Source organism: Rhinoderma darwinii, chromosome 2 (assembly GCF_050947455.1).
Source record: "Rhinoderma darwinii isolate aRhiDar2 chromosome 2, aRhiDar2.hap1, whole genome shotgun sequence".
Classification (NCBI taxonomy): domain Eukaryota; kingdom Metazoa; phylum Chordata; class Amphibia; order Anura; family Rhinodermatidae; genus Rhinoderma; species Rhinoderma darwinii.
The window spans coordinates 107,800,138-107,823,127 of record NC_134688.1 but is presented as its reverse complement, the minus strand read 5'-3'; the positions used below and the strand labels follow the sequence as shown (position 1 = coordinate 107,823,127).

The 22,990-nt window shown below is 41.3% G+C and overlaps 2 protein-coding genes across 5 annotated transcripts in view; both read right to left on the bottom strand.

Moving 5' to 3' along the window:
* The window catches only part of NACA (nascent polypeptide associated complex subunit alpha), a 495,234-nt gene that overhangs the window by 199,148 nt on the left and 273,096 nt on the right, over nt 1-22,990 (bottom strand). The gene's annotated exons all lie outside the window — the stretch shown is intronic.
* Nucleotides 5,418-21,221, bottom strand: LOC142742378 (retinol dehydrogenase 7-like). The gene is made up of 5 exons (XM_075852024.1): nt 21,045-21,221; nt 17,740-18,059; nt 15,377-15,635; nt 10,863-11,026; nt 5,418-5,852 (listed from the first exon to the last, which is right to left on the bottom strand). The coding sequence occupies exons 2-5, from the start codon at nt 18,050-18,052 to the stop codon at nt 5,662-5,664; spliced, it is 927 nt and encodes a 308-aa protein (XP_075708139.1). The 5' UTR covers nt 18,053-18,059; nt 21,045-21,221; the 3' UTR covers nt 5,418-5,661.

Genomic DNA, 22,990 nt, shown 5'->3' with positions numbered 1-22,990 from the left:
TGAAAATGAGTCTTCATGTATTTCTGAGCCCACTGCAACAGTTTCTGCTTGTGAGCATTGTTTAGGGGTGGACGAATAATAGCTTTATGCACACTTGCAAACCTCTGGAGGATCCTACACCTTGAGGTTCACGGGTCTCCAGAGGCACCAGCGGCTTCAAATACCTGTTTGCTACTTTGCAATGGCATTTTAGCAGCTGCTCTCCTAATCCTATTAATTTGTCTGGCAGAAACCTTCCTCATTATTCCTTTATCTGAACGAACCCGTCTGTGCTCTGAATCAGCCACAAATCTTTTCACAGTACGATGATCACGCTTACGTTTTATTAAAATATCCAATGTTTTCATACCTTGTCCAAGGTATTGCACTATTTCACGCTTTTCGGCAGCAGAGAGATCCTTTTTCTTTCCCATATTGCTTGAAACCTGTGGCCTGCTTAATAATGTGGAACATCCTTCTTAAGTAGTTTTCCTTTGATTGGGCACACCTGGCAAACTAATTATCACAGGTGTCTGAGATTGATTACAATGATCCAAAGAGCCCTAAGACACAATACCATCCATGAGTTTAATTGAAAAACTAATAATTAAATGTTTATGACACTTAAATCCAATGTGCATAATAATTTGGAACACGGTGTATGTGCTGAGTAAATGAATGGGGAGAAGTGTATGTCACTATTTGGTTACTGATTGGTCAGCGTCATACACTTCTCTCCACAACGCCCACTTGGTCTAAAGTAAAAACACGCCCAGTTGGGCATTAAGAAACTAATTAGCATAAAGCTAAAATCGCTTCTAACGTGGTAAAATTAGATTGTTTTTTCTAAATAAAAAGCATTGCTGTCACCTACATTACAGCGCCCATCTCCTTATGTTGGAGATAGGGCACTTATAATGTGGTGACAGAGTCTGTTTAAATAACTGTAAATTGTGTTATTTTTTTTTCCCCTGGAATTGTCTTTTGCATATTGTGATGTACAGAAACACAAAAAAAAATATTTTTTATGTGTCAATAAAATACAAAGCTTTGGTTTTCAGTCTATTATATTCAAGATTAACCACTTAATGACTGACGTATAGTGTTTTTACGTCGGTCCTTTAGGGTAGTTCTTCTGAAGTGTCGGCTTTTCACGTCGGCACTTCAGAAGAACTTTCCCTGCATCGTGCGGGGTGCTGCTGAAGCCCGTGCTGTTAGTAACAGCCTCAGGCTTCAGGGCAACGATCAGAGACCACTAGCAGTGGTCTCCGATCATATTTAACTCCTCATATGCGGTACTCAATAGCAAGTGCCGCATCTGAGTGGTTTGGGAGGGAGGGGCCGCATCGGAGCCGTTTTTGCGGGGATCTGAAGTCCGGGCTGCTGGTAACAGCCTCGGGCTTCAGGGCAACGATCGGAGACCCCTAGCAGTGGTCTCCGATCGTATTTAACCCTGCAGATGCGGCGCTCAATAGCAAGTGCTGGCCGCATCTGAGTGGTTTGCGAGGGAGGGGGCCGCATCTGAGTTTTCGCGGGGATTGCATAATCTGCCTCTGAAGCCAAGGCTGTTAGCAACAGAGTGATGATCGGAGACTAATAACAGTGGTCTCCGTTCATGTGATCACTCTGAGAACCATTCACAGTGATCACAAAATGTAAACTAAGTGTTTCTCCTACCTGTCTCTCTGTCTCTACTCACACTTGTTACTATGTATGAGAAGAGACAGATAGAGAATTTTACAGTGACACCGAAGACACAAAATTAGTAAAAATAGAATATATATACTTTATATAAACTTAAATTGTATACCTAGGCTAGGCTAGGGTTATCCTTAGGGCTTATTCAGACGAACGTGATATACGTCCGTGCAACGGACCTATATTAGTCTATGGGGCAGTGCAGACTGTCAGTGATTTTTGCGCAGCATGAGTCCGCTGCGTAAAACTCACGACATGTCCGTTCTTTGTGCGTATTTCGCGCATCACGCATCCATTGAAGTCAATGGGTGCGTGAAAATCACGCGCACCACACGGAAGCACTTCCGTGGGACGCGCGTGATTCGCGCCACAGCAGTAAAATTATGAATGTAAACAGAAAAGCACCACGTGCTTTTCTGTTTAGAAACATCCAAACGGAGTGTCATAATGATGGCGGCTGCGCGAAAATCACGCAGCCGCGCATCATATGGGGCTGACACACGGAGCTGTTAAGTGCCTTTTGCGCATGCAAAATGCCGCGTTTTTTGCGTGCGCAAAACGCACACGCTCGTGTGTATCCGGCCTTAGGGTTATTCTAGGTTCTATTCTAGGTTCTATTCTAGAATTTGTCTAGAGTTAGCCTAGGTTTAGTCTAGGGTTAGCCTAGGGTTAGCCTAGGGTTTTCGTGTAACGTACGTGTGTGACGTCTTTCTTTTTTTTTTTTTACACAAAAAAATTACAAAAGTAAAAAAAAAATATATGTAAAAAAAAAAAGTTGTATAGTCTGCGTGTTTGTTCGACATCAGTTTTTTGTGAAGCGTGCTTTTGTGACGTCCGTGTATTTTTGTCTGTGAATTTTTTATATATATATATATATATATATATATATATATATATATATATATATATATATATTATATAATGTTAATTTCTGACTCTGATGAAAGCAATACAGAAACCGCGTCCGAGGTAGAAATGTTGTCTACCAGTGATAGCGACGACAGTGATACGCTTTCTGCAAATGCAAGTGTCACTGCAGAGTCCACAAGCACAGGGCATGCCACAGAAGTACCACAAAACACGGCCCACTCTATTCCCCCAGAATATATTGAGTGGGTACCCACATAGTCATTTTCCCCTAATATCCCAGAATTTATTGCCACACCAGGCATAAATATTAATGTGGAAACTTTTACAGCCCTCGATTTTTTTAAAACATTCATTATAGATGAACTATTGGAGCTGGTTGTCAACCAAACCAATCTGTATGCTCGCCAATTCTTTGCTGAAAAGCCAACGTCCTCCTATGCAAAGCAGTGGAACCCCACAAATACTGGCGAACTTAAAAAATTTTGGGGCTCATCCTCAACATGGGGTTAGTGAAAAAGCCCTCAATCCGGTCATATTGGGCAACAAGCCCTACACATGCCACACCTGTTTTTCCAGCCGTTATGACCAGAAGCAGATATGAGGTGCTAATGTACTTCATTCATTTTAACGACAATCACCAGGCCCCACCCGTAGTGATCCAGACCGTGACCGCTTGTATAAAATAAGGCCCATGATAAAAATTTTGGAGGAGTCATTTATGCCGGTGTACAACCCCCGAAAAAAACCTAGCGGTGGATGAATTGTTGATGAGTTATAAAGGCAGGCTCTCATTCCGCCAGTACATCCCCTCAAAGAGAGCAAAATATGGGGTTAAAATCTACAATCTCTGTGAGAGCGGTACAGGCTACACATCCACCTTTAGAATTTATGAAGGCAAAGACCATGATATCAACCCCCCAGGATGTCCCAGTGAGCTAGGATGCAATGGCAAAATAGTCTGGGACTTGATGCAGCCTCTGCTGTTATCAGTTATACACTGGTAACTTCTATACCAGCGCCCCCTTGTACAAGCACCTGAATGCCGCTGACACAGGGGCTTGCGGAACAATCCGCAAAAACAGAAGGGGCTTGCCACAGGAGCTGGTGAGAAAACGCCTGAAAAGATGGGAATCAAGTGGTCTTTGCAGTGGAAACCTTCTTGTAATAAAATGTAATGACCGCAAGGATGTGTTCATGCTAAGCACTGTTCACACAGACACAAAAGTGATAGTGAGGGAACGTAGTGCCACCTCTGATAAAGAGAAGCCGGTCTGCATCACAGACTATAATAAATTCATGGGGCAGTGGATTTGTCTGACCAGGCTTTATAGCCATACCCGGTGCAAAGAAAATCCCGCGCCTGGTATAAAAAGGTGGCCATTCACCTTATTCAGATGGCAGCATTCAACGGCTTTGTGCTGTACAAAAAATCTAAATGGGCAAAATAAATTTTTTCAATTTCTGGAGAACATAATTGAACACCTTTTATTTGAGTCCCCTGACCCCAGACACAGCCATGAGGCAGAAGATGTCCGACGGCTTGTGGAACGTCACTTTGTACACCCTTTGCCGGCTACTGAAAAAAAACAATGCCCCCAAAAGCGATGCAGAGTGTGCAGCAAAAATGGCATACGAAGGGACACACTATTTTATTGCCCTACATGTCCCTCTAATCCTGGTCTCTGTAACTATCCATGCTTTGAAATTTATCATACAGTCCCACATTATTAACTCATTTGCTTTCACACCGTTTTTGTAGGGAGAACCAAAAATGGAGGGTTGCTTATTGGATAATGTTTCACTGTAAAAATGCAGCAATACTGGATTTTCTGGAAAAACCAATTTTTATTTCTTTCCACCTATTAAAAATACCCACTATACCCCTATATGAATATTAGCAGGACATTTATACTTGTCAAAATGACCTGCAGTACGACGGCAAATACAGCGTGGTTCCCTAAATTCAGCTCTGGCGTAAAAAGGCCTCCAAAAGCCAAAATGGACTCCTTCTATGATATGCCCTATAACGGGTCCATATAATAGATTAGACACACATATTTGGTATCGCCGTACACGGGAGAAATAGCAGAATGTGGAAAGGTGTCACTTTTACCAGTATGTCATATGGTGTTTCGAAATGGCTTAAGAAAAGTGCCACTTTTGTAAAAAAAATGCAATTTACATTTTTTTGGCCCAAGTTTGGACAAATTCTGTAAAAAGTGTGAAGGGTTAAAACAGAAATTGAACCGCTAGAAATAGACTTTAGAGTGTCTAGTTTGTAGAACATAATGGGTTTTTTTACCATTATTTATTGAACTTCATTACCCATACATTAATACCATGGTGTAAAAAACGAAATTAAGACATTTTAGTGCGCAATTGAAAAAAGGGGCACTTGTGTTTTATACTATATTTCTGGTAAAAAAAAAATAAACTGCACCTCCAAGTCAGGTGTCCTTATAATCAGGATAAATGAAAAAAATATATGTCAATACATTTGTATGATACAATTACTTTTATTTTCAAACTGTTACATTTTAAATGATGAAAAATCAAAAATGTTTCTTTTTTTTCTGTCTTTCCACGGCTATAAAAACAGTAAGGGTATGTGCACACACACTAATTACGTCCGTAATTGACGGACGTATTTCGGCCGCAAGTAGTGGACCGAACACAGTGCAGGGAGCCGGGCTCCTAGCATCATACTTATGTACGATGCTAGGAGTCCCTGCCTCTCCGTGGAACTACTGTCCCGTACTGAAAACATGATTACAGTACGGGACAGTTGTCCTGCAGCGAGGCAGGGACTCCTAGCATCGTACATAAGTATGATGCTAGGAGCCCGGCTCCCTGCACTGTGTTCGGTCCGGGACTTGCAGCCGAAATACGTCCGTCAATTACGAACGTAATTAGTGTGTGTGCACATACCCTAACAAAAATGTTACCTATACATATATACCACAAAAAGGAAGCACTACATGTCCCAAGAAAACAGTGCAAAATTCACATTGATACATAAAACACATAGAGTTATACTGCGTTACATCTGTGAATAGCAAAACTGCGAAAATTGCTCTGGTCACTAAGGTTTAAAACACCTTCGGTATTAAGGGGTTAAGAACCAAGTATGTAATCAGCAACACATGTAGGAAGATAAGATAGTGGCATATAGAAGAATTTGGCATGTAGGCCAGCAGAATAACGGGTCCATGGATATACGGCAGTCAGGGCATGTTCCATACAGTCGGTAACAATTGTAAATTTAGTGCTACCCCGTGAGCACATCGCATCGATGAATTTACAATCTGTGCAGAGAAAATACATATTTTATAGCATTCATTTTTATCCCAATTTTAAACAATTGGCAAAATTTTAATTTCTTTAATTAAAATTAAAATGATATACCATTAATTCAGATGGCAAACATACTCATAGCCTTAATACACCTTTTTTGGAAATGCCTAAATATGACCGCATCAGGTTTGTATAAGACATTCAGAGTCATAACTTAAAGCTCCTGGGCCCCTCACAAAATCTGTAACAATGCCCCCGTTCTATCATGTGCCATTTATAATACCGGTGTCTGCTTATGTGGCAAAGGGCCTTTGATCCCCATCAAGCTCCAGGGCCCAGGTGGAACTACTACCTGTGAATCCTACATAGCTATAGCCCTGACCATATTTTCATTTTCCATGGAGTGTAAAAGTCACTTTACACACACTAGTGCAACAGGCCTTACACAAGTTCCATGCATTAACTTTACTAAAATATTTTAGTAATGCTTTCATACTGTAACGTGAGTTAGAAAAGTGCTAGCGAGATGTACCATATTTATGAAAGATGTTCCCTTCTTAATCCTGTTCTATGACAAATCACTGTATATGACAAATTTAAAGAATCATAGGGGTGGCAAAACTATTTAGAATTGTTGCAGCAAATTTATTATGAACTAGCAACATTGGGCACAAAATAGCATATATGTAAGACAGGTACGAGGTGGCATAAGTAAGAGTAATACGTTTCTGGCATGCCATGAGCTGCACTAAATATATTGTGTAGCATGCACTATTTTGTGCCAAATTAAAGGGGTTGTCCGAGATAAATTTTTATTTAAAAGTTAAACACACAATCCACACATTAAATATTCCCTAATATACTTACCTGTGCAATCTTGCTTCTGTTCTCCGTTCTGGCAGCTCTTTTCTTCCGATCACCTGTCTTCTGACGTCACGTTTTCTTCCTCCTCCACTGTCGTGTCGTGTCCCGATCACATGGTCTCGCCCCAGCGAGACCTCGGATGGGACACGACACGTCACTGGAGACGTGTCGTTTCTGCGGGTGCCCGCCCAGCCTATGCAGTTTTTTTTCACTGTGAGCGCGCCTATGCGTGTTCACAGTGAAAAAAGTGAAGAGGGACGGCACCTGCGGGAATGTCGGGTCTCCGGCTGTCAGTGACTGCCGGGGACCCTGAGGAGAGGATAGAAGCAGCTTTCGCTGCTTCTGTCTTCTCCGATGTCTTTTTACACAGCGTTCAATGAACGCTGTGTATAGGAATAGAGACAGCAGCAGCGGCGCTGTCTCTATTCCTCCCGGTGATCATGTGACTGGTCACATGATCACCGGGTACCGTTAGTGGCAGACTGCTGCTGGGTCTAATCAGACCCAGCACAGCCCTATTAGTGACAATCGTCACTATGAGAGGGCTGATTTCCCCTGTAACTGGGGCTGCTGTGCAGCTCCAGTTACAGTGGAAAAGATGGTGTAAAAAAAATATATAAAGTTCCCCAAAGGTCTTTTTTGACCTTTGAGGGACAGACAATAATAATAAAAAAATAGTAAAGTACAAAAAAAATTTAAATAATAAATACACATAAAATACCCACCCCAAAAAATACCGTTCCCCCTGTCAATCATTGTTGTAACGCTAGCGCTGACCCAATTACCCTAATATAGACATGTAATATATTGAAATTTACGGTAGACAATGACGATCACAAATAAAAGGTCTATTTTAGGGTAAAACTATGTTATTACCAAAAAAAATAGTTGAAACGTAAAAAAGCTTATTTTTTTTACTATTATTTTCAAACTTTATGAATGAAAATTCTAAAATGGCAAAAAAGGTGTGTATAAAAACAATAAAAAAATAAACCTGCATTGTCTACGGAAAAAACGCCGCAAAAATAACGTCGTTAGCCCAACAAATAAAAAAGTTATAGCCATTTAACTAACACGTGCTAAAAAGGGCTAAACGGTGCCCCGTCCTGAACTAGATAAGATCTTCTGGGGTCCTGTGTCTAAGCCTACATTGTTAGGCTTAGATACAGGGTCTAACAAACAGTGTCACACATGGAGCCTGTATCTAAGCCTAACACAATGTAGGCTTAGATACAGGACCCCAGATGACATTCTTTTTATTCCTGTATAAGGGTATGTTCACACGGCCTATTTACGGACGTAATTCGGGCGTATTAACCCCCGAATTACGTCCGAAATTACGGCTTGAAATCGTTGGCAAACATCTGCCCATTGAAAGCAATGGGCTGATGTTTGTCTGTTCACACGAGGCGTATATTTACGCGTCGCTGTCAAAAGACGGCGCGTAAATAGACGCCCGCGCCAAAGAAGTGTCATGTCACTTCTTCAGACGTAAATGGAGCCGTTTTCCATGGACTACATGGAAAACCAGCTACAGTTACGTCCGTAATGGACGCGGCATTCAAGCGCCTGCACATGCCGTTACGGTCCTTCTCATTTATTTAAAAATTTATTATTAGTTCATTATTAATGGCCACTGTCTAACAGCGTCCATTAGTAAGGCTTCATGCACACTAGCGCGTGTATTTTCCGCGCGTGAAAAACTTGCGTCAATCCCATCCGTGTGTTTGCGTTAGGGCGGATTAACACGAACGTGCTATACGTCCGTGCAAGCCGCGTGGTATTCACGCAGGTCGCACAGACCTATGCAAGTCTATGGGGCAGTGCAGACAGTCCGTGAGTTTTACGCAGCGTGAGTCCGCTGCGTAAACTCGTGACATGTTCTATATTTCTGCGTTTTTCGAGCATCACGTACCTATTGAAGTCAATAGGTGCGTGAAAATCAGGCGCATCCCATGGAAGCACTTCCGTGGGACGAGCGTGATTCGAGCAACAGCAGTAAAATAATGAATGTAAACAGAAAAGCACCACGTGCTACAAACATCCAGAGTGTCATAATGATGGCGGCTGCGCGAAAACCGCAGCCGCGCATCCGTATGAACATGACTCGGAGCTGTCAAGTGCATTTTGCGCACGCAAAACGCCACCGTATTTGTGTGCGCAAAACGCACACGCTCGTTTAAATCCGCCCTTATGCATCAGTGTGCTTTTCGATTGTCATGTGTTATTCACGCACTCACAAAGCCAGCCCATTTTTACCTTCTTTTTTTACAACAAATTGCTGTGTAAATCACGCACCAAACACGTGTGTGCTGTTTGTGGTTTTCACGCATGCATTGACTTCAATGTGAGTGTAGGTGCATGATAACGCACTAATAGAGGACATGCAGTATGTTTCACGCAGCGGACTCTCGCTGCGTGAAAAGTCACACATGTGTCAACGGCCCCATTGAAATAAATGGGTTGCGTGTGTTGTGCGTTTTTTCAAAGCACAGCACACAGACTTGATTCACGCTAGTGTAAATCGCGCATAAGGCCCCATTCACACCACGTCGAAACCACGCACAGCACACGCGACCCATTTATTTCAATGGTGCCGTTTTCACGCAGCAAGAGTCCGCTGCGTGAAACATACTGCATGTCCTCTATTGGTGCGTTATCATGCACCTACACTCAAGTAGATGCATACGTGAAAACCATGCACCAAACAAGCGTGTTTGGTGCGTGATTTATGCTGCAATTTGTTGTAACAAGCATTAAAATCGAGCATTAAAACTGCCTTGCGGGAAAAAGAAGCGACATGCTTCATCTTCGGGCGTTTACGCCTCTGACCTCCCATTGACTTCAATGGGAGGCAGAGAAAGCGTATTTCGCTTTGTTTTATGCCTGCGGCGCTCAATTGCCGCGGGCGAAAAACGCCACGGAAAACGACGCAAAAACCGCAGCAAAAAAAGCCACAAACAATGCCTCAAAAAACAGACGCAAAAAAAAAAACGCCGAAAAGGCTACGATAAATGCTGCGAAAAACATCACAAATAAAGCCGCGAACAAAGAGGCAAAGAACGCCACGAAAAACGACAGGGAAAACGACACGAAAGACGCAATGAAAACCGCAGAAAAAAAAACGCAAAAAAAACGCGAAAAACGACGCAAAAAAGGCTACGATAAACGCCACGGAAAAAGCTGCGAAAAACATAGCGGAAAAAGACGCGAGAAACGCCGCAAACAGAGGCCAAGAACGCAGCGAAAATCAACTGGGAAAACGCCACGAAAGACGCAATGAAAAACGCAGCAAAAATAGGCGCAAACAACGACGCAAAAAAAGAAACGATAAACGACGTGAAAAAGGCTACGATAAACGCAATGGAAAACACAGCAAAAAACATCGCAAAAAAAGACGCAAACAAACAAGCAAAAAACGCCAAGATAAACGAAGCGAAAAACGCCCCGAACAAAGCGGCAAAAAAATACGCAAACAGCGCACAATAAACTCCGGGAAAAACTACGCAAAAATCAACGTGCAGGGAGAGGTAAATCTGCCGCAAACTTCAAGACGGAATTTTGAGGCAGATATTCCTCTTGCAAAAAAACTCAGTGTGAACATAGCCTTAGTGGAGAGAGACATGAGATAGAAAAGGGTGGGCGAGGATTAGGGTAGACACGAAGAGGTTTATAGACCTGAAAAGAGAAAGAAAACATAAATGTGAAAAACATAATGGGGGGGGGGAGAACATTTGCTCATCATCCTTCAAGAATGTCAGCAAGGAGACAAGTCCAGTGAAGGAGGTCAGCGGGAGGAGCAAGGACAGCTCACGTGAACTCTTGGAAGGTACGTGCACGCTCATTGCAGCCTGCAATGAGCGTGCAGGGGAAAAAAGTTTCATCACAAGGAAAGATCAACAAACCAGACCTGAACTGCATGTAAACAAACTGTGCTAAATTCAAAGAAGAAATGTGCTAAGTAGAATTTTTTTTAAAAATAATGCTTTATTTAGGTTGTCTGTATAAGGGGTAATGTATGACAGAGTTTTTGAAAAAATGTTGGTATCTCGGACAACCCCTTTAAGTGACTCGCTCTTTCTTTGTAAACTTTTGTTACTACCACAATATTGATACATATTCCTCTTATGCCTTCATTTAGCATAGCTTATACTTACAATTCTGACAGTAATGTTCCCCGTAGTCATTTTTAATATTCTGCGGTACTTTCTTCCAGGTATTTGTAACATTTTCTTTTAATTGTGTTGAATTCAGAATAGCAGTTTTAAAAAAATCCGGAGCAATAATGGAGACTTTGACTCCAAAACGTCTAAGCTCTCGTCTGCAATAAAGAGTAAATAATGAAAACCAAAAGTGTAAAGCAAAATGTACTTGTTGCAGTCTTTCTAAATTGTTTAAGCAAACCATAAATAAATCAACACAAATACAAGTTTGATGTAAAGGTTGCACGTCCCGAGCTCCGATCCACTAGCCAAAATAGAGTAGTCTGCCACAATGTGGGCAACAATTAAAGTGGGTATAGACTTTGTCTTGTAAGAGAAAATAAATGAAAACGTGATTGCAAGTCCCTGAAACAAAAAGCGGCACGGGTAAGTGGAGGTCCAGACGGCACACAGGACCAGTGATCCAATACATCAGGCAACACTGTCCCATTGCGTTACAGTAATGAGTTCAACAAACAGCTTTATAAACAAAAAAGAACGGGGAAAAAAAGGAAAGGAGGGAGATATCCCGTAAGCCCAAGGTTGATCTAGAAAATTGACACTATATTGCATACAAAATCATTTAGATCGGGGTCACCCTTTTCTTCAGATTCCAGGTACCATGTAGTATATTTAAAATGGTCTTGATGTGGACAGGCAGAAGGTCTATAAAACGCTCACATATCTATAAAAAATTTGAATGGACGTCTCGACCCAGTCCATCTTGGCTAAAAATGTGAGCTTGTCTAAGAACAATCCCTGTGGTGGGGCCTCTCGGTCTATCCATGGTTGCAGGATGGCCTTCGTGCTGCTTCAGAAATCATATAAAGAAACTTCCTTGTTCCTGGGTCACAACGGTATTGTTTCGTATTTATCCAGTCAAACAAACCCCAAAATGTAACAAAAGGTACAAAGTTGGTTAGGTGCGTTTGGGTAAACCTTGTACCAGAAGGGCTGTATGACCTCTCAAAACTATAGACAATGAGAAATGTTTGCTCTTGGGGATCTGCAGAGGAGACAGGAGTCTGAGGGGTATATACCCATCAAAAATCCTCTGACCAGTGAGATGTAGGTGTACATTTCTATGTATCTAGGTGATTGAAATGTTATTAGGGAGAATTTCATTATTTTTTTAGAGATCTGGAATGTCTAGGAAAGGTCGGAAGCCATGCCGTTAACCTAGTACAACAGGTAGAGGAATCTAATGTGGAGTGTAAATATCTGTATAAGGCAGTGATTTGCCCTTTGGAGCTGGTAGGATGACTAAGAACTAGATGGAACGCTGAGTGTCATTCAGCATCAGAAAGTGAACGTCTCTATTTGACAATGAAGCTCTTGGCTTGAAAATATGCAGGCAAGGGGAAGGAAAGGGTGGGGTATTTTTTCTGCAATGTCTTAAGGGTGTATACGGATTTCATGTTCAGATCTAAAAAATGTGCAAGTGAGTGGAGACCATGTTTGAACCACGTGTAAAAGATACTAGTCGGGCGGCAATTATGAAAAGATGGGTTGCCTATAATTGTAACATGTAAGGAATTTGTGGGGTTCAAATATTTTGACAAATTTTTCACCAGGTTTTCCAAACTGACATTAAGAGAGGGTTATCTTTTGCCAAAGGTGGAATGTCTCTATGCTCAGCATGTAGGAAATTGAGAAGTGAAATGTCTGGGAGTAAGGTTTGATCTAATCTGTGTCTGTGTGAAATGAGGTGTAATAATGCCCTTTTTAAAACATTTTGCTTCAAGATCCAAAATAATGATTGAATTTATAATCTGAAAAATCCAGACATCCAAAAAATCTCATACACCATCCTGTGGATATGCCATAAATGTTCAAGATGGAAAAACGCCTTTTACCGTTGTTTTCTTTAGTGTCCTATCCATTTTTTTTGCGTATAGCATACTGCCATTTAGTTCTATGGCGCCCTGCACTTATCTGTTTGTTTTGCGGATCCTTGTGTCCGTTCCATAAATTATAGAACAGGTCTTATTCTGGTCTGTATTTGCAGTCCGTCTCACCTATTCTAGTGCATGGGTCCGCAAAAAACAGACGGACAGCACATGGAAGCCACGAGGATCTGTGTTTTGTGGTCCACCAAACGGAAACAGTTGTGTGCATAATGCCTTAAGCCACTGTTTTTATGTAGCCATAACATCTACTATGACGCCTAATGCACACAACCGTAGCCGTGTGTGTAAAATGACTTGTCATATTTTTTGAGGTCCAGGCTCCCGGACAATGCGCAGACCGTGGAAAACCACGGTCGTGTGCATTGGCCCAGAGAATAGAATGTGTCCTATACTATCCACAATTGCGGCTCCAGAATTGCAGGTATAGTATGCGGACCGTAATGCACTGTGTATGAGGCCTAAGTGTGGGAGAAATCCAGGCCATATCTGTTGATCCCCCATATATAAAAATTCTACATGACTGAGTCATAATTAGACATGAAAAATGGTTCATGCTCTGTATGTGATTTTGTTATATTGCAATAAACTTTATTTGTGAATTTGAAAAAAAAAAAACATGAAAATCGTATCACAATTTTGCTGTTCTCATAAGATTGTTCTTCCATCTTTTTGTGGCTCTCACAAAGTCAGATAAAGAGAAAGAATTTAATTGTCTAAGTCAGGCTGTGCATTCTTCCGTGACTAAGGAAATCCTATAGTTTGTTTGTTCAGTGTTAGGGGCCCAACAATAGTTGTATTTTTAGATGCATTAGAAGGCAATTTTTCTAACTTCTGAGACATAACCTTTTTTTTCTACCTGTGGGGCAAAAAGAACACTACAAGAGCAATGGCTGCTTCTTGGGCAGAAATGACAAAATCTGTAGAGCTGCCTTTTGTCACACTTCAAATTGGACCTTGGAAACAGTACTGACTTATCTTTCAAGTGGAAAATCTTGCAGGCACTGGCACTACCCTAGGTTATTATTCTCTTATATATATCTCCCCTGGTGCTGTTGTAATTAGATATTCTCAAACCCATGATAGCAACTTGTGCTTCTCACCTATCATGTCCATCCAGTGGATCGGTCATCAGTTGTCCGGTAGTGGACAACCCCTTTAAGTACTAATCCCTGTATCGGCTAGCGTAAAGAAATGTAACTGTTGAAAGAAGGCCTACTGCGGTGCTCCATCTAGGAACACCACAGTCATGAGCTTAAAGAGGCTCTGTCACCACATTATAAGTGGCCTATATTGTACATGATGTGATTGGCGCTGTAATGTAGATTACAGCTGTGTTTTTTATTTAGAAAAGTGCTCATTTTTGACGGAGTTATGACCTATTTTAGCTTTATGCTAATGAGTTTCTCAATGCACAACTGGGCGTGTTTTACTATATGGCTAAGTGGGCGTTGTGGAGAGAAGTGTATGACACTGACCAAACAGCGTCATACACTTCTCTCCATTCATTTATACAGTACTAGCGATATAGCTATATCGCTATGTGCAGCCACATAAACACACTATAACATTACTGCAGTGTCATGACAATGAATATACATTACCTCCAGCCAGGATGTGATGTGTATTCAGAATCCTGTTACTTCTGTAGCGTCTCTGTGAGATTTACAGCAAGGCAAGCGTAATCTCGCGAGATTACGATGTAACCTGCCATTTAAAATGAGATTACGCTTGCCTTGCTGTAAATCTCACAGAGACGCTACAGAAGTGACAGAATTCTGAATATACATTACCTCCAGCCAGGACGGGATGTGTATTCAGAATCCTGACCACTTCTGTAGCGTCTCTGTGAGACTACAGCACAGCACAGCGAGATCTCGCTGTAAATTACAGTTTACAGCGCAATCTCGCAAGACTATGCCTGCTGTGCTGTAAATCACGGAGAAGTACAGAGAAGTGGTCAGGATTCTGAATACACATCACGTCCTGGCTGGAGGTAATGTATATGCATTATCATGACACTGCAGTAATGTTATAGTGTGTTTATGTGGCAGCACATAGCGATATAGCTATATCGCTAGTGCTGTGTAAATGAATGGAGAGAAGTGTATGACGCTGATTGGTCAGCGTCATACACTTCTCTCCACAACGCCCACTTGGCCATATAGTAAAACACGCCCAGTTGTCCATTGAGAAACTCATTAGCATAAAGCGAATATATGTCATAACTCCGTCAAAAATGATCGTTTTTCTAAATAAAAAACACTGCTGTTATCTACATTACAGCGACGATCACATCATGTACAATATAGGGCACTTATAATGTGGTGACAGAGCCTCTTTAAAGCACATTCATTGCCACCACATCCATGTTCAAGCTGTGGTGCCTACACCAATTTTCTTTGCGATGAGAAAGGGAGTTTGCATTTCCCTCGGGAGTGGAAATATGTATTTCAGGGTTTCGCCCATGTTAAAAAGAGTTGGAATCACTGCTGTATATTTTTGTTTTAATCTACTCCAGGTAGCAATGTGTTTCAAGATGCACAAGATAAACTGTTTTACCTTATACTGTCTGAAAAGGCTTCAACCCCAAATTTAGACATGCAATATCCACCTCCACAGATTGCCAGCCTTCCAGCAATGCTAGACACGTTCACAATGCGTCCTTTGGATTTTCTGATCAAGGGGAGCAAATTAATTGTTATGTCTACTGTCCCTAGTAGATTGACATCCAGAATTTTTCGAAATTCATCCTTCTTTAGCCATTCATTAGGGCACAAAGGGATTAAAATGCCAGCATTATTTACTAATCCCCATAGACCTGTAGGAAAAAAATAAATATACGTTAAAAATATACATATTTAAAGGGACTGTCTTATGAAGATAAACTCTTTTCACATGCCCTGTTAGAACATATACTGTAGATGTCATAGAAGGTATCCCCCCTTTGAACATGCTCTATGAGCCAGAGAGGAGAGGCGGTAATAAAGAGTAGCCATCGCTCCAGCAAACCCAGCCTATCCATGTAATACATGGTAGCCCATTCATTTAAATGACTGCTGTGTAACACTACGTTAGCCGTAGCCGTAGGAGAAATGTATTTTATGATCATCGGCGGTTTCTGCAGACGCATCCACGTCTCCATGACATAACCCCTTTAATGGCTCAGTCCACACTTTCAGGTATAATGCTTTTTTTTGTGTGAATAAGCTTCCTTATAAGGCCCATGCACACGACTATAGTTTTTATCTGTAATTACGGATCCGTAATTACAGATAATCTGCGGACCCATTCATTTCTATAGGCCATGGACACCTTTCCGTATATATACTGATATGGGTCCGGGCCGTAGAAATGATCCGCAAACTATAGAACACAGTCTTATTCTTGTCCGCAATTGTGGCACGAACTCGCCCAACGAAGTCTAAGGGCGCATGCAAAATTGCGGGCGGCTACGGATGTGCATCCATAGCCATCTGTAATTGCAGAAGCATTGCTATGCGACGACAGGGGATTCCTCAAGAAGGTGGCGTATGATTGATCATGTGCCCTTTTTAAGGGATTGGGTTATGTTGGTGACATGATTTGTAGCCTCCCTGTTCTTTTTGCGGATCCGTAAATACGGATGCGCTATGGACCGTATTTGCAGACAGTGTGCCAGATATGTGGATGACTTGCGGACAACTGCGGATCCATATTTATCGGATGGTAAAAAAGCACTACGGTCGTATGCACGAGGCCTTAGGCAGTAGAAATTTGATTTCAGTAATCCTGTTTTTCATGAATAGCACCACAATCATAGAATCAGATAATGGAATGCTTTTTAGAACTGCACCTTTAAAAAAGAAAAAGAGAACAAACACCACCAACAGAGACAACCAGTGTATATCCACATGTGGTTTTTGCTGTGGTTTGTCAGATAGGGCAGTAGGGATGCTTTTTGCCTCACCATTACTTGATTATGTGAATACAGACTAAATGAGAATGTCATGAATTAATATGAAATATAATAAAAGACAATTCATTATGTACTTAATATGGCGCCACCTGTATAATTTTACCAAATTGTCGAAACTGTGTGTCCTTTGATTTGATGTTTATGTTCTATAATATGCTGTATTTTGAAGTCTCTGGATACTTTTGCAGCTATATTTTTAATTGCATTGCATGTGTTTTATTAAGTAAAACGTTTTTTACAGTTGGTTTTAACAAAAAATGTTGTAGCATTTTTTTCTGCTGCTTGCTTGTATTACAATACAGTTAAAACTTGATCCTGTTCAGAGCTCATTCCAACAGACAAGCTCCTGTCGGCTCGCCTCAAGCCCCTCTCTCCGTTCCTGAATGCTAATTTTTTATCAAATCTGTTGAGCTAGAAAAAAAGAATATGTAGACCAGCCCAAGAATATGGGTATGTGCACACACACTAATTACGTCCGTAATTGACGGACGTATTTCGGCCGCAAGTCCCGGACCGAACACAGTGCAGGGAGCCGGGCTCCTAGCATCATACTTATGTACGACGCTAGGAGTCCCTGCCTTGCTGCAGGACAACTGTCCCGTACTGTAAACATGATTATACTACGGGACAGTTGTCCTGCAGCAAGGCAGGGACTCCTAGCGTCGTACATAAGTATGATGCTAGGAGCCCGGCTCCTTGCACTGTGTTCGGTCCGGGACTTGCGGCCGAAATACGTCCGTCAATTACGGACGTAATTAGTGTGTGTGCACATACCCTATATGTGAATTTTTTTTGTCCAAGGGGTATTAATGAAATTCCATAGTGGCCCGCAGATTTACTCGTTGGTCCCTTTGGGTGGAAAAATATCCCAAAGCTTCACAGAGCTTATACTATTTCTTTTCTATTTCGTTTCTATTAATAATAATCCTGCACTGTACCTATGAATAAATATTTAAAAAAGTTTTACCTTTGTCCGTAACAATGCTAGCAACCCACTTGGCAGCCGCAGTCACACTTTGACTGTCAGCAACATCAAGTATTACAGTTTGTAGTCTACTAGAAGTCTCCTTCTTTAACTCCTCAGCTCCTGGCTCTGTAAAACAAGCCGCTAGAACCTTCATTCCTCGTCTATCCAGCTGTTTAGCTAATTGTCTTCCAAATCCAGTATCACATCCAGTAATGAAGACATATTTATCAGAGAGATTTCCTAGGATCTGACTCTGTCTGTAGTATCTGTACAATAGGATCAAACCCAGTAACACCAGCAGGAGGAGCCACATGATAACTCTGTAAGACATAAGTTACTCTTATCAACAATTTGATTGTGAACTGCATATACATGCATTGTATAAATTTGGGTTCTTCTTCGGTGCGATATTGTTCTCAACTGCAGACGTAATGAGCCCTGTGACTGTTCACAATACTGCTATAATAGTATACCCTACTTTAGCAGAACAGAAGTAAAGATTTTTTGCATCAGTTATGCAATCCACCAACCACTGACAAAATAGGAAATACTTTATATACCAGAAAAAAAATGCAGCGCATCTATATGCATGAATGTATCTAATGTGTGTATGTATTTTTGTATAGGTATGTGTATTTGGGTTTGTGTACATCATTATATTTGTTTACAGGAATAGGAATTCATGTGCGAGTTTGTACTCTTACAATTTGCTATGCAATGCCATTACGCCAAAATATAACATAGCTACATATAATATAACACTTTTGCTCTTGGTTTAGACATGGAGGAATCTGAGCTAATTGGTGAAGAATAAACACCACTATTGAACACTCCAAGAACTGCTTTAGTAGAAAACAACCTTAGGGTATGTGCAAATTGGGTTTTTTTTTTTTTGTTTTTTTTTTTAGCAAATTGTCAAAAGCTGCATCAAAAAACCAGTGCAGGTTTCTTTTAGCCGAAAATGGGGCATGACGCTTTTTTCCCCCACTAGTACTGGTCTACAGCGAGATGATAGATGGACCCATTTTTGTTTGTAAATTACAACTCCAGCATATTCTTACCATTGTTCATGCCATACCAGGAGCTGTAGTTTCACATAATACAAACTGTTACACAGCAGGGGTTACACTGACTTAATAATTCCTCTGTCTAGTGATTTTAGTTCTGGTAATATATTTATTTACTGAAGCTGAACATATACGTCTATAATGGATAATGGATGAGTGTAATATAGTGAGTGCAGTTAGGTATGTAATTTATCTGCAGGTAAGTAATACCGGGGGTTACACGGACTTTATAGTTCATCTCTCTACTGACTTTATTTCTGGTACTATATTTACTGAGCTTAGTCCGGATACCGTATTTGTGAACTGAGCTTAGTTCTAGTGCTGTATTTATGTACGGAGCTTTGTTGTGGTACTGTATATATGTACTGAGCTTTCTTCTGGTGCTGTATATATGTACGGAGCTTTCTTCTGGTGCTGTATATATGTACTGAGCTTGCTTCTGGTGCTGCATATATGTACTGAGCTTTGTTCTGGTGCTGTATATATGTACTGAGCTTTGTTCTGGCGCTGTATTTATGTACTGAGCTTTGTTCTGGCCCTGTACTAATGCATTGAGCTTGGTTCTGGTGCTGCATTTATTTACGGAGCTTTGTTCTTGCACTGTATATATGTACTGAGCTTTGTTCTGATGCTGTATATATTTACTGAGCTTGGTTCTGGTGCTCTATACATGTACTGATTTTTGTTCTGGTGCTGTATTTACGCACTGAGCTTTGTTCTGCTACTGTATATTTGTACTTACCTTGATTCTGGGGCTGTATTCATGTGCTGAGCTTGTTTGTTTTAACCCCTTAATGACCAGCCTATTTTAAACCTTAATGACCAAGCCATTTTTTACGTTTTTCCATCGTCCCATTCCAAGAGCTATAACTTTTTTATTTTTGCGTCGACATAGCTGTATAAGGTCTTGTTTTTTGCAAGACAAGTTGTATTTTTTAATAGCATCATTTTGAGGTACATATTATTTAATGATAAACTTTTATTAACTTTTTTTTGGGGGGGAATAGAAAAAAACCTGAAATTTTGCCACTCTTTTTCACGTCTTAAATCTACGCCGTTTACCGTGTGATATAAATAACACAATATCTTTATTCAGCGGGTTGTTATGATTGCAACGATACCAAATTTGTATAGTTTTTGTATGTTTTACTACTTTTATACAGTAAAAACGCTTTTTTTTCAAAATTATTTGTTTTTGTGTCTCCATATTTGAAGAGCCGTACCGTTTTTATTTTTTCGCCGATGCAGTTGTGTGAGGGCTTTTTTTTTGCGGGAAGACTTGTAGTTTTTATTGGTACCATTTTGGAGTAGATGCGACTTTTTGATCACTTTTTATCACATTTTTTTTAAGTCAGGATTCACAGAAAACAGCAATTTTTCCATCGTTTTTTATTACATTTTTTTACAGCGTTCACCGTGCGGGTTAAATAATGTTATAGATTTATAGTCGGGGTCATTACGGACGCGGCGATACCAAATATGTGTAACTTTTTTACTTTATTTTGGTTTTAAAAGAGTAAAGCATTTTGTAAGGGGAAAAGGTGGGTTTTTCATTTTTTTTCACATTTTTTTTAAAATTAACTTTATTAAACTTTTTTTTTACTTTTTTACTAGTCTCACTAGGGGACTCTAATATGCGATTCTCCGATCGCTATTATAATACACTGCAATACTTTTGTATTGCAGTGTATTACTGCCTGTCCGTTTAAAACGGATAGGCATCTGCTAGGTCATGCCTCCGGCATGATCTAGCAGGCATTTGCTCCAGGCAGACCTGAGGGCCTTTATTATACATGTATTTTTTTCCCCACACAGAAAAGAGGTTGACAAGGTGCTATTTTCACATAAGGATTTAGATTTTTTACAAACATATATGTACCAATCACATTGTAAGTCTGCAAAGGATTTCTAAAAAATAAGTAAATAAATAAATCAAAAATAATTTCTTTGAATAGAGGAGGGAAGAATGTGTCAGTCAATATGGTAGCAAAATGAAACTTTCCTGTGGACTATTGTGATAACAGTTATGCTTTATTCTTTAGTCCAAACTTGTGGAATGAAGTGCCCCTCATTGTTGAACTAAGGCATCAGCGATCTACTCGGGACCTCAAAGCCCTACTAGTAGAACTTGATGTACTGGTGGTTTCCAAGTCTGAACTTCTATACACCATGCTGGTCAGTATATAAAACTATTCTTCTAATGATTATAAATTGTGCAGCGATGTAAAACTCACTTACCTTCTGAGATAAAATCTTTTTTTTTATGTTACAGTCAATAGTTCTTGCTGCTGCAATGCCTTAGATACTTTAGTGAAGTCCTTGTAGAGGGAGGAGAGAAGGTAGAACCTGCTGATTTGACACACTCAATCCAAACATGTTTTTTCGAATGTTATCAGAGTATATATATACAAGATAGCATGCCAACGATGAACTGAAAAAGGAAAAACAAACCAACTGTTATCCCTTAAAAGGAGGCAGCAAAAACCTAGTCTCATGTGCTTAAGGCTACATTCACACGACAGTGAAAAAAAAATGCCCAATAAAAACTGATCAACTGTCAGTTTTTCAAGACCATTTTTTATCAGTGTGTCTCCGAATTTTCATAATGGACATTTAAATCACGGTAGACATTAGGAACCTTACCTATTATTACAGTATGTCTCTGCCTCACCAAGATTGCCTACCCCTGCCTTAACCCCTTCCCTCTTTGGCCACTTTTGACCTTCCTGACAGAGCCTAATTTTTCAAATCTGACATGTTTCACTTTATGTGGTAATAACTCCGGAATGCTTTTACCTATCCAAGCGATTCTGAGATTGTTTTCTCGTGACACATTGGACTTTAGGTTACTGGCAAAATTTGCCCGATACATTCAGTATTTAATTGTGAAAAACACAAAAATGTTGCGAAAAATTGCAAAAATTAGCATTTTTCTCAATTTAAATGTATCTGCTTGTAAGGCCTCTTTCACACGACAGTGAAAAACGGCCATGTGATGGCCGTCCTTTTAACGGCTTTCACATGGCCGTTTTCAGAACAATGATATTCTATGGGTGCATTCACACGGCCGTTTTTTTAACGGCCCGTCAATAATGGCCGTCAAAAAATAGGACATGTCCTATTTTTGGCCGTTTTAACGGCCTGACGGCCCCCATAGAAGTCAATGGATCCGTTTTTAACGGCTGTCAATACATGAAACAACCGTTAAAAACGGATCTGTTACATGGGGATTGGCAAGGGAACTACTAGTTCCCTTGCTGGCTATCGTTGGCATACTCACGTTTGCGGCGCTTCTTCAGGTGTGGTCACTCGTCTGTGGTCACTCGGGTTTGAAGGCGCCTCGATGACGTCATCGCCCCGTCGCGCTGCCTTGCCAGATCCCGTGCAGACGAGTGACCACAAGTGAAGAAGAGGAGAGACGGCGCTGCTCTCGTGAGTATGTTGCATGATCTATAGGCAGGCTGGTGTGGCATCTACAGGCAGGCTGGTGTGGCATCTACAGGCAGGTTGGTGTGGCATCTACAGGGAGGCTGGTGTGGCATCTACAGGCAGGTTGGTGTGGCATCTACAGGGAGGCTGGTGTGGCATCTACAGGGAGGCTGGTGTGGCATCTACAGGGAGGCTGGTGTGGCATCTACAGGGAGGCTGGTGTGGCATCTACAGGGAGGCTGGTGTGGCATCATCTAAAGGGAGGCTGGTGTGGCATCATCTACAGGGAGGCTGGTGTGGCACGATCTACAGGGAGGCTGGTGTGGCACGATCTACAGGGAGGCTGGTGTGGCACGATCTACAGGGAGGCTGGTGTGGCACGATCTACAGGGAGGCTGGTGTGGCACGATCTACAGGGAGGCTGGTGTGGCACGATCTACAGGGAGGCTGGTGTGGCACGATCTACAGGGAGGCTGGTGTGGCACTATCTACAGGGAGGCTGGTGTGGCATCATCTACAGGGAGGCGTGTGGCATCATCTACAGGGGGCGTGTGGCATCATCTACAGAGAGGCGTGTGGCATCATCTACAGGGAGGCGTGTGGCATGTACAGGGAGGCGTGTGGCATCATCTACAGGGGGCGTGTGGCATCATATACAGGGGGTGTGTGGCATCATATACAGGGGGCGTGTGGCATCATATACAGGGGGCGTGTGGCATCATATACAGGGGGCGTGTGGCATCATATACAGGGGG

Bases quoted from the DNA above. Each gene is read 5' to 3' on its own strand.
- LOC142742378 (XM_075852024.1), bottom strand. From the start codon at position 18,052: ATGTGGCTCCTCCTGCTGGTGTTACTGGGTTTGATCCTATTGTACAGA. The intron at 11,027-15,376 runs GTAAAACAGTTT...TCTTTATTGCAG, and splicing joins GCCTTTTCAGACAGTATAAG to ACGAGAGCTTAGACGTTTTG. The intron at 5,853-10,862 runs GTAAGTATAAGC...TTCTCTGCACAG, and splicing joins GGAACATTACTGTCAGAATT to ATTGTAAATTCATCGATGCG.